The sequence below is a fragment of the Hyperolius riggenbachi genome, chromosome 1 (genome assembly GCF_040937935.1).
Source record: "Hyperolius riggenbachi isolate aHypRig1 chromosome 1, aHypRig1.pri, whole genome shotgun sequence".
Classification (NCBI taxonomy): Eukaryota; Metazoa; Chordata; class Amphibia; order Anura; family Hyperoliidae; genus Hyperolius; species Hyperolius riggenbachi.
This window is the reverse complement of record NC_090646.1, coordinates 256780132-256791979: the sequence shown is the minus strand read 5'-3', so window position 1 is coordinate 256791979 and position 11848 is coordinate 256780132. Positions and strand designations below refer to the sequence as shown.

The following is an 11848-nucleotide window of genomic DNA, read 5'->3' as shown; positions in this document are numbered from 1 at the left end:
TCAGGAGAAAAAGTGAATTGAATATTGGCCCATGTGTGTTGTATAGCTTCCACTCTACAACTGTAACGATTTGTGTCAGCAAGAAACAGAATTCTGATTATGAGGTGATCTGCAGTATCACCTATAATGTATATATATACCTGATTATATGGTGATCTGCAAATTCACCTTATAATGCTGGTATATAGAAGCTGATGTGACAACAAATGCAATGAGTGATTGGTGCAACAGTAGTACTGATAGTTTTGGCAATACCTCACCAGAGGAGCTGGTGGGTACTAACAGTACAATATTCCTCACCAGAGTCAAGGGCCCTCTGGTGAGAGTATAGTGGTCAGACAGAACGGTTTTGGCAGCAGTAGAACTAATAGCTTTGCAATACCTCACCAGAGGAGCTGGCGGGTACTAACATACAGTGCCCCTCACCAGAGTCAAGGGCCCTCTGGTGAGAGTAGAGGAGTCAGACAGATCGGGTTCGGCAACAGACAGACAGAGACAGTACAAAATCAGGAGGCAAAGACAGAAAGGTTAAGCAAGCAAAGTCGGCAGCAGGATCAGATGGGCAGAGGTACAAAGTCACTAAGCAGAAGAGTAGTCAGAACGAGCCAGAGTCATGCACAAATAATAACACAGTACAGTAAATCTTTAAGGCTATCAACAATTCCTATCTTGTGTGAAATCCCTAGTTTCCTCCCGGATCAAAGCACACCGGAACTATCTAAAGGTCTGAGCGCTAACACAGAGTATTCGCAACAGCAGACAAGTTGCGAGTGATTCAGCCAGGCTTTTGAAGCAGAGGAGACCCTTCAGGCATGCCCTCCTTCTAACAACCAATGAGGAGCGGCGAACGTCTCCTCTGACATCAGCCGACCGGCCGGTCAGCTGACGTGCCTCCTCCCCGCATAAAGGTCCTGTCTGTGCGCGCGCGCATGCGACAAAGCAACCCTATGTGCAACTGACAGACCCGTCCTCGGCGTGCTAGACGCCTGAGGCACGGATACATTGCTAAACAGGGAGCTGGAGGCAGCTGCGGTGGTAGCGCTATACACCGCGGCTGCCTCTCCAGAGTTTGTTACAGTACCCCCCCTTGAGGCGTGGACTCCGTACACGTTCTGCATGGCTTCTCAGGATGTAACTCATGAAACTTTTTCCTAAGTTCCTCAGCATGCATGCGATGACCCGGCACCAAAGATCTCTCCTCAGGTCCATACCCCTTCCAATGGACAAGGTACTGTACTGAGTTACGCACCCGCCTAGAATCCAAAATCCGCTCAATCTCATACTCAGGTTCCCCATCAATCATCTCAGGGGGGGAGGGGGGAGGGGGGAGGGATCCACATGCACAGCCGGCTTCAACAAAGACAAATGGAATGACTTAACACCTCTCATACTGGGTGGTAATGAAATGACATAAGTGACATTATTAATCTTTTTAGACACAGGGTATGGGCCTATAAATCTGGGACCCAGTTTTGCTGATGGCTGTTTCAGCTCCAGATGTCGGGTAGAAACCCATACCATATCTCCAGGTACAAAGTCCCACTCCACAGATTGCTTTTTATCAGCCTGCTTTTTCTGAGTCTGTAAGGCCTTTTGCAGGTTCCTTTTGACCATGGTCCAAATCTCCTTAAGAGATCACTGCCACTCTTCCAAGACAGGCAAAGGAGAAGAGACCACTGGTAATGGAGAGAATTTGGGAGATCTCCCCGACACCACCTGAAAGGGGGAAAAGCCTGAAGGGGAACTTTTCAGGTTGTTATACGCAAATTCTGCGAATGGCAAGAACTTTGCCCATTCTAATTGCGCGTCAGCCACATAGCATCTCAGGAACTGATCTAAGGACTGATTAACCCTCTCAGTTTGCCCATTGGTCTGTGGGTGGTAGCCGGAGGAAAGTGACTGGTTCATTCCAAGATGATGACAAAAGGCTTTCCAGAACTTGGACACAAACTGGACTCCCCTATCTGACACCACATTTTCTGGTATGCCATGTAAGCGGAAAATGTGTTGGATGAAGAGATCCGCCAGTTCCTGGGCAGAGGGGAGTCCGTCCAGTGGAATAAAGTGAGCCATTTTGCTGAACCTGTCGACTACCACCTATATGACTGTTTTCCCATTAGACCTGGGGAGTTCGCCCACAAAGTCCATGGACAGATGGGTCCATGGTTCTTCAGGTACTGGCAAAGACTGAAGGGTGCCCACAGGAGCCTGTCTGGATGGCTTATTCCTGGCACAAACTGTACAGTTTCTGACAAACTCCCTACAATCTAGGACCAGTGAGGACCACCATACACACCTAGACAGTAAATTCTGTGTTCTTGCTATCCCAGGGTGCCCTGCATTTTTATGTGCATGAAACAATTGTAGAATCTGCAGCCACAAATGAAGAGGCACAAATAAAACTCCGTCAGGTTTCCCCTCGGGAATATCCTGTTGATAAGGCCCCAAAGTAAGCGACCAATCTTCCCAGGTCTCGGTAGCTGCCACGACCACTTTTTCGGGCAGAATGTTCTCAGGAGTTGGTGGCTGTACTGTCTCGGGCTCAAAACATCTAGACAGAGCATCTGCCTTGACATTTTTACTCCCTGGTTTATACGTAATAATAAACCTGAATCTTGAAAAGAATAATGACCAGCGGGCCTGTCGAGGACTAAGCCTCTTGGCCCCTTTAATATATACCAAGTTTTTGTGGTCAGTATAGACTGTAATCACATGTTCCGCTCCTTCGAGCCAATGACGCCATTCCTCAAACGCGAGTTTAATGGCTAACAGCTCTCGGTTACCGATATCGTAATTTCTCTCTGCGGTAGAGAACTTACGTGAGAAGAAAGCACATGGTTGTAATCTGCCCTGGAAACCTGAGTGTTGAGACAGCACAGCCTCAACTCCAATCTCTGATGCGTCTACCTCAACTATAAAGGGACAAGTGACATCAACATGTCGCAAAATAGGGGCGGAGAAAAACAGGTTCTTTAGAGATGAGAAAGCTGAATGTGCTTCGGGTGACCAATTATAAGTGTCAACTTATTTCTTTGTGAGGTTAGTGAGAGGTGACACTACAGAAGAAAATCCCTTTATGAATTTTCTGTAATAATTGGCAAAGCCAAGAAATCTTTGGAGTGCCTTCAGCCCCATGGGCTGGGGCCACTCTAAAACGGCAGATACTTTTTTGGGGTCCATGGAAAGTCCTGAGGTTGAAATGATATACCCCAAGAAAGGGACTTCTGATACCTCAAAAAAAAATGTCTCCATTTTTGCATACAAAGAATTCCGTCTTAGTTTTTTCAGGACAAACTTCACATGTTCCCTGTGTTTAGCTAGACTGGGTGAGAAAATCAGTATGTCGTCCAGATATACCAAGACGAATCGTCCTAGGACCTCACGGAAAATCTCATTGACCAGCTCCTGGAAGACAGCAGGAGCGTTACATAACCCGAAGGGCATAACAAGGTACTCGTAGTGCCCGTCAAGTGTGTTAAATGCCGTCTTCCATTCGTCACCCTCTCTTATGCGTACCAGGTTGTATGCCTCTCGGAGATCAAGTTTGGAAAAGACACATGCATCAGTAACCTGGGAGAACAAGTAGTCAATTAACGGGAGTGGATAACAATTTTTTATGGTAATTTATTCAGTCCTCGATAATCTATACAGGGCCGAAGCCCTCCGTCTTTCTTTCTTACAAAAAAGAACCCTGCTCTGGCCGGAGACTTAGAAGGACGGATAAAACCTTTGGCAAGGTTTTCTTTAATGTAGTCTTGCATAGCGAGTTTTTCTGGAGCGGACAGGTTATACAAATGACCTCTAGGAGGCATACAACCAGGCCTTAACTCAATGGGGCAGTCAAAACTCCTGTGTGGAGGAAGTTTGTCCGCCGACTTAGGACAAAACACATCAGCGAATTCAGCATATTGTGCAGGTAACCCTTCTATCTAAATCCTAGTGGTGCAAACAGCAACTTTCTCCATCCAATGATGATGGCAAAAGGAGGACCAGCTAAGCAACTGCCTGGAGCTTCAATCTATCTGAGGAGAATGCTTTTGCAACCACGGCATCCCAAGGATTACAGTAGAAGTGGCCATTTTAAGTACAAAAAATGTATTTGTTCTCTATGCAATACCCCCGCATGACATAACACACTCGGAGTCTGAGACAGAGGATAGTTCCCTTGAAGTGGAGAGTCATCCACTGCAGTGAGGACAATCTGTCTGTCTAAGGGAAGCAGGGGAATCCCCAATTTCTTAACAAAATCGTAATCTATAAAATTGGCGGCAGAACCCGAGTCTATAAATGCCTGGGTAGACCGGACTTGATCTTCCCAGGAAATAGAACAAGGGAGCAGTAAGCGATTATCAAGTAGAGGTAACACTGACTCGCCTAGGGTGGTACCTCTGGCTACTCCTAGGCGGCAGAGTTTTCCGCCTTCTTAGGACAGTTCTGTACTATATGGCCTTTTTCTGCGCAATATAGACAGAGCCCCTCTGACCGTCTCCGATTTTTCTCGACCTCTGACAGTTTAGAATGTCCGATCTGCATCGGCTCATTCTGAGGAAGAGAAGGGGTAGGAGAGGTGATGGGAACAGACCTCATAGGACGTTTACCACGAGCTTGCCTCTGATAACGAATACGGCGATCTATTCTTACTGCAAGGGAGATCGCATCATCAACAGTCTTGGGTTCAGGATGACTTAGCATTACATCCACAATGGGGTCGGATAACCCACCTAGCCGATACTGCCCACCGTCTAAACTCTGCAGAATAGGTCTCTGCGGTGTTATGTCCATGTCTGAGACTTTTAAGTTTCAACTCAGCAGTGACTGCGGTATCTGGATCGTCGTATATGATAGCCATTGATTTGAAAAAATTCTGAACATGATAAGAGCGAGGCGATGGGAGTGCTGCTACCAGAAACAATGAAGTCCACTGTTCAGAGCAACTTTCCTTTTAAATGGCCCCCAATCTACATGAAATATTTGGGGGGTACACATCACACCAGACCCAAGGGATTTAGTACCCAATAATTTCATCCTTGCCCTAGAACGAATCAAAAAGGATCTCCAAAACTGGAACAAACAACAATTTTCCTGGTTTGGAAGATCTAGCATAATAAAGATGACAATTATGCCTCGGCTACTTTACTTGTTCCAGACCCTCCCTATATACATCCCTTCTTCATTCTTCAAGATGGTGACCCGAACCTTCTCCAAGTTTATTTGGAATGGGCGCAAGCCCAGGCTGAAATATCAGACCCAGACAGCCCCTAAGGAATCAGGAGGAATGGCCATCCCTAACCCTAAACTGTACTACACCGCCGCAGTCCTCACTCGCATTATTGATTGGCACAGACACGCAGACCATAAAAGATGGGTGGGAATGGAAGAAGAACTCCTAAAAGATAAGCTAAGCGACGTCCCATGGGCCACTAAATTCAGGAAAATCCCAGACCCAGCTGCCTCTCTGGTGGCTTACACTATTAGCACTTTTGCTAGACATAGGCACCTACCCCTACTGTCTCCATGGCCCACCCCTCTCTTGCCCATCCTGAACAACCCTGCGTTTCCACTAGGCTTATCGGCTAAGAGTTACTCAGCATGGAGGGGGGGACCAACTATACGAGCCCACCACATGCTAGAGAATGGGGACTGGACACATCTTCAGGCACTAGCCCAAATAGTAGGAGCACAGACTTTGGACTCCTGGAGCTGGATCCAATTTAAGCATTTCCTTCTATCTCAGGGGCCCAAACCCAGCTATAACAGACCCTTTACCATCTTTGAACGTACTTGCATGGAAGAGGGCCAAATAAGAGGTATGGTTTCATTAATGTATTGTATCCTAAATGACACCACCGCTCCATCTGCCCAATTCCGAAACAAATGGGAACAGGACTTGGGATTAACGTTCACAGATAAACAGTGGGACAAGATCCTGATCTTTGCCCACAAATCGTTCATGTCCTCTAGATTCCAGGAATCAGGATATAAGCTCTTGACCAGGTGGTAAGGCACAAAGCGGCTGGGCACATCCAGTAAAAACAGGCCTTTATTGTTATTCCAATTAAAAACGATGCAAAGGACCAAAGCAGTAGTCAGCCAGGAGAGAGAGTGACAAGCATGAAAAGAACGTCTACAGCTGTTTCGCACTCAGCACGGAGTGCTTCATCAGGACCTCATCAGGACCTGGTCCTGATGAAGCACTCCGTGCTGAGTGCGAAACAGCTGCAGACGTTCTTTTCATGCTTGTCACTCTCTCTCCTGGCTGACTACTGCTTTAGGCCTTTGCATCGTTTTTTTTTTTTTTTGAAAAACAATTTTTATTTTCAAAATATACGACAGTACAGTTAACAACAGTAACAACCCTCACCCCCACCCTAACCCACCCCCCTCCATATCTGGTTCCAATCGAGGTAAGTATATCGTCCACAGTGCATAGACATAATAGTATCTTTGCATCGTTTTTAATTGGAATAACAATAAAGGCCTGTTTTTACTGGATGTGCCCAGCCGCTTTGTGCCTTTACACTGTCTTTACCTGCTGGAACTTGCTTTTGGCTGGAAGCACTCCGGAGTGTCTTGGGGCCCTGAGTCTTGTGCACCTCCCCCTCTATCCATTGACCTCTTGACCAGGTGGTACCTGACCCCATCCCGTTTACATGCCATGTTCCCCAGTGCATCCAACCTGTGTTGGAGGTGTGGACAGGGTATAGGTACCCTTATACATACATTTTGGTCTTGCCCTAAACTTACACAATTTTGGACGGAAGTCAGAAGCATTATGCATGAGTTAACTGATTTTCTCCCACCAGACTCCCCAGCTTTCTTCCTCCTGCATCATAATACTTGGTCCATTAGAAGATATAAAAAAACACTAACAAGACACCTAATTAATGCAGCAAGGACTTTGATCGCTAAGCTTTGGAAATCAGAAGACCCGCCCAAGATATGTGACTGGCTAAGGTTAATAGGACAGATACAATGTATGGAAGATCTCACAGCCACGCTACATGATAGACATGACCAGCACTGGAAGACATGGTATGGCTGGTTTGAGTTCCAAGAAACACAACGGTACAAGTCTTTGCTAACGGGCTAGATGGTCTGGAATATATGCCTTTCCAGTTAGCCTAATAGCCGTGTCCTGCTCGTCCTTTCTCCCCCTGGTGTGAGAGGAAGAGAACACTGACTCTTTACTCGGCCCCCCCCCCCCCCCCCCTGCTTTGCCCTGAGCTCCCTCCGCGGCCACCCACAACTTCTTCTACTCTCTTTTCCCCTCTCTTTTTCTTACTACCATGTCCTCAGAGTGCACAGAGGAGAACAATACTCTCTAGGTACAATGGGTAAGACTGGTTTTCCTTTACTATAGGCCCCCTGGTGTATGATCCCTATGGGCCCAGGGGAGCCATGAGAATAATAACAAATGTTTTGCCCACCACGCTGGTCTTACTATCTATATTACATATCAAGCTAGGTATGCAAAGTAATGACAATATGTGGCTATTGTTTTCTTCTCCAGGACTCAAAGACACATAAATGTCCTCCTTTAAGACTTCATATGAAGCTATACTGGATTTTGAACTTGCATGTTTTTATATACTGTATTTGTTTAAACTACAAAAGTCTGTTGATACTCTTTCTATATGTTTATTCATATAATGACTTATGGCATTCATGTCGGCTGACTATGTATTTCACTGTTTTTTCTTAATATTCAAAATAAAAGAATCTGAAAAAAAACAGAAGATAATGCCTCATGACCAGTAGGAAGACTGTAGGCCCATGTCTGTGAATCCCCTGATAGAAGTGTCTTAATGAACGTTACCCTCTGACTCTCAGTCCCTGATGAGACAGGTCTCATCACAAAGTAAGAGAGGCAACGGTTCCTGAAATTCTGAAAATCAGATGTGTGCCCTGAAAATTTCCCTGGCATGGGCATTCTAGGCTCTATAACTGGAGGGGACTGCACTGGTCCAGTTGCAGTCTGGAGGGTGCGAACCGCCCCAGACAGCTGGGTGATCTGAGTCTGTTGGGTATTGACCAATACAGTTAGATTTTCCAACGCTGTGGTCAAGGCCCCAACCTGGTTACACAGTGCGTCCATAGACATTTTTTGGTCTGCTGTTCTGTAACGATTTGTGTCAGCAAGAAACAGAATTCTGATTATGAGGTGATCTGCAGTATCACCTATAATGCAGATATATACCTGATTATATGGTGATCCGCAGATTCACCTTATAATGCTGGTATATAGAAGCTGATGTGACAACAAATGCAATGAGTGATTAGTGCAACAGTAGTACTGATAGTTTTGGCAATACCTCACCAGAGGAGCTGGTGGGTACTAACAGTACAATATCCCTCACCAGAGTCAAGGGCCCTCTGGTGAGAGTATAGTGGTCAGACAGAACGGTTTTGGCAGCAGTAGAACTAATATTTGCAATACCTCACCAGAGTAGCTGGCGGGTACTAACATACAGTGCCCCTCACCAAGGTCAAGGGCCCTCTGGTGAGAGTAGAGAAGTCAGACAGATCGGGTTCGGTACCAGACAGACAGAGACAGTACAAAATCAGGAGGCAAAGACAGAAAGGTTAAGCAAGCAAAGTCGGCAGCAGGATCAGATGGGCAGAGGTACAAAGTCACTAAGCAGAAGAGTAGTCAGAACGAGCCAGAGTCATGCACAAATAATAACACAGTATAGTAAATCTTTAAGGCTATCAACAATTCCTATCTTGTGTGAAATCCCCGGTTTCCTCCCGGATCAAAGCACACAGGAACTATCTAAAGGTCTGAGCACTAACACAGAGTATTCGCAACAGCAGACAAGTTGCGAGTGATTCAGCCAGGCTTTTGAAGCAGAGGAGACCCTTCAGGCACGCCCTCCTTCTAACAACCAATGAGGAGCGGCGAACGTCTCCTCTGACGTCAGCCAACCGGCCGGTCAGCTGACGCGCCTCCTCCCCGCATAAAGGTCCTGTCTGTGCACGCGCGCACGCGACAAAGCAACCCTATGTGCAACTGACAGACCCGTCCTCGTCGTGCTAGACGCCTGAGGCACGGATACATTGCTAAACAGGGAGCTGGAGGCAGCTGTGGTGGTAGCGCTGTTCACCGCGGCTGCCTCTCCAGCGTTTGTTACAGCAACGCAGTCATAACCTAACACACATACTGCACATTATAACGTGCAGTGAATAATTGAGATGTAACGTGTTGGTATAGCCATGTAATGAGTTATTGCACACATTTTCCAGAAACCCACTGTAGAAAGTGTCTTTGGATAATGTGAACATTCCCAAACAATTATATGTGCAGAGGGTGCACAAGCAGCAATGCAGCACACAGCAATCCGCAGTCTGAAAGCACCCTTTGTTAGCACAACACAAATTGTATCGTAGGTTTGCTTTAAAGCAAAGTCTTAACACATTTTGCTGCACTCACTATTACATATGAGGCTTCAGCAATAGTTTTTAGATCCTGCTGCATCTGTGCATTCAGCTATTAATGCTTAACACAGAGACTGCAGACATGCCCCTAGCCAAACAGCTGAATTTATTGCAATCTGCGCATACAAAGCCATGCTCTTTTTACAGAAATAGATGTGTTACATTGTTACAGATATTACTAGCGTAACAGTCAAAATGAAGTGACAAATTTGGCACCACAGATACATTATAATCCCTCACCTTGTATAGCTTCTTAAGAACTTCTAATAAATCCTTGATTGAAGTAGCATTATTATTATTAAGGACAGCCATTACCAAGGCAACTTTAAACATCTGAATTTGCTTTGTCAGCCAGGGTGCAGGTAGGGCGGACCACATGGACTCTGATGAATGAAATAAGGGATTTATTAATTATTAAACCATCCATTTTTGACCCATGATAAACTAAAGTAATTTACACAAAATGCTCTGTAACTAAGTATTTGGTAATGTATTGAAGATGGCAAAATATGTAGACCACAGAGTTTTTTACATTCACAAATTCTGCCATCAAATTTTACATTGCAATGCAAACCTCCTTTACAAGAATATGAATACAGTACTTTAGTTTAAATGTCAATATAATAACTGCAAACTTGATGCAATGTAAATAGAATGATGTCCCCAAGTTATGGGTTGTAGTCAACGGTTTGGAAGAGGCACACCATACCATAATGTCATTGGGTGCATAGCCAGGATGCAAAGCAGCATCCATTATAGTACAAAAGAGTCCAAGGTTGGACATACATCTGCACCTTTTGATGAAGGGGACCCTCCGTGGCCTTGATACAATTGTCAAATTCTGTGTTAACACATACAATAAGGAATAAATACTCCTGCAAATTATGTTCAGTGTGCTAGCCAACCTTGGACTCTCAAGTTATGGGTTGGGAAGGACCACGACACCCAGAGGACCATCCCGACAATGATGCCCACTAACGACAATCATCAATTAAATCAACCACTGGAAAACAAGGCTTAAAGTGTTTTGTAAAGCAGAGTCCACTTCTTCAGAAGCCAATCAAAGGAGAGCGATTAACCAAAAGCATAAAAAAAGAACTTACCTAGGATCTTTAATGCATTGGTGCTGAGATTGTTGACAACGTTTGCTAAAGCTACTACTAATGGCACGCATATGTTTGGGTCATACATGATGGGACATTGTGGGACTAGGAGAAATATAGACAAAGCCTCATAGAGAGTTGGAAGAGACTCCATGCTTGGGATCAGATCACTTTTGAAACAGGAGCTTATCTGAAAAGAGAACAGAGAAAATGGTGTTTGATGTAAACATCTGCTAGACAAGGAAACTTTTGCTTTGCATTTAGGATGGAACTTACACTGGGGGTGTAGAGTGGCGACAAACCTAGACCAATGAAAGACTGTCTGTCACTAAGCCAATAGTGGAAAGCATTTGTAAGCAAAATGTACAAATACTGTCACTACCAAGTACAACCAGCTTTAATTATACATACCCTACTCTGGCTCTACAGGCCCTCGCAACTTACAAAAGTATAATATTTACAGACTATGTGGTTGCTGCATAAAACCTATACCATTAATTATTTTCTATTACTTTTTTTCATGTACATAGACAGTGTATATAGCCAGATTCCCCTGTATATAGCCAGATCCCCCTGTATATAGCCAGTGTATATAGCCAGATCCCCTCTGTATATAGCCAGATCCCCTGTATATAGCCAGTGTATAGAGTCAGATCCCCTGTATATAGCCAGTGTACATAGCCAGATCACAGTGTATATAGGCAGTGTATATAGCCAGATCCCCCTGTATATAGCCAGATCCCCCCCCCCCCTGTATATAGAGATCCACCACCCAAATAAAAAAAAGCTTTATTGGCAGGACCAAATACATTTAGCATTGCCAAAGCAAAACAAAGGATTAACATGGGGAGGAGGTTGTGGGAATAAGGGAAGGGTATAGGGGGTTGGGGTATGTAATCCTTAGGGTGTGGAAGATGTAGGGGACAATATGGGGGGCTGAGATATATGGTCCATAGGGGTTATTGGGGGTATACAGTCCATGTGGTATCATGTTCCTCTCAGTTGGTGGCAGGCTGTGACATATCGGGCAGCTATTTGCACAGTTGTTGCCTCCTCTCCCAGTAGGATGTAGAGTTTCCTCTCCTCATCTGTGGAGGTAAAATCCTGGATCTGTTCAGAGAGTCTCTGGAAGTGGACAGTCCTCACAGGTGCGTATTTGCTGCAGTGTAGCAGGAAGTGGGTCTCATCCTCCAAGACCCCCTGGTCACATTGTCTGCACCGTCTCTCCTCCCGGGGCTTCCATGTCTGTCTGTGCCGCCCTGTCTGTGCCGCCCTGTCTCTACCTCCAGGCTGTGGGCACTCAGGTGGTA

At 45.4% G+C, this 11848-nt stretch overlaps 1 protein-coding gene across 4 annotated transcripts in view; it reads right to left on the bottom strand.

Moving 5' to 3' along the window:
• HERC6 (HECT and RLD domain containing E3 ubiquitin protein ligase family member 6) overlaps window positions 1–11848 on the bottom strand; it is a 93763-nt gene that overhangs the window by 39967 nt on the left and 41948 nt on the right. For all 4 annotated transcript variants that reach the window (XM_068233167.1, XM_068233175.1, XM_068233182.1 and 1 more), the window contains exons 12-13: window positions 10539–10728; window positions 9676–9818 (exon numbers count right to left, since the gene is read on the bottom strand). In XM_068233167.1, coding sequence (XP_068089268.1) covers window positions 9676–9818; window positions 10539–10728 — 333 coding nt within the window. The remainder of the gene's footprint in view (window positions 1–9675; window positions 9819–10538; window positions 10729–11848) is intronic.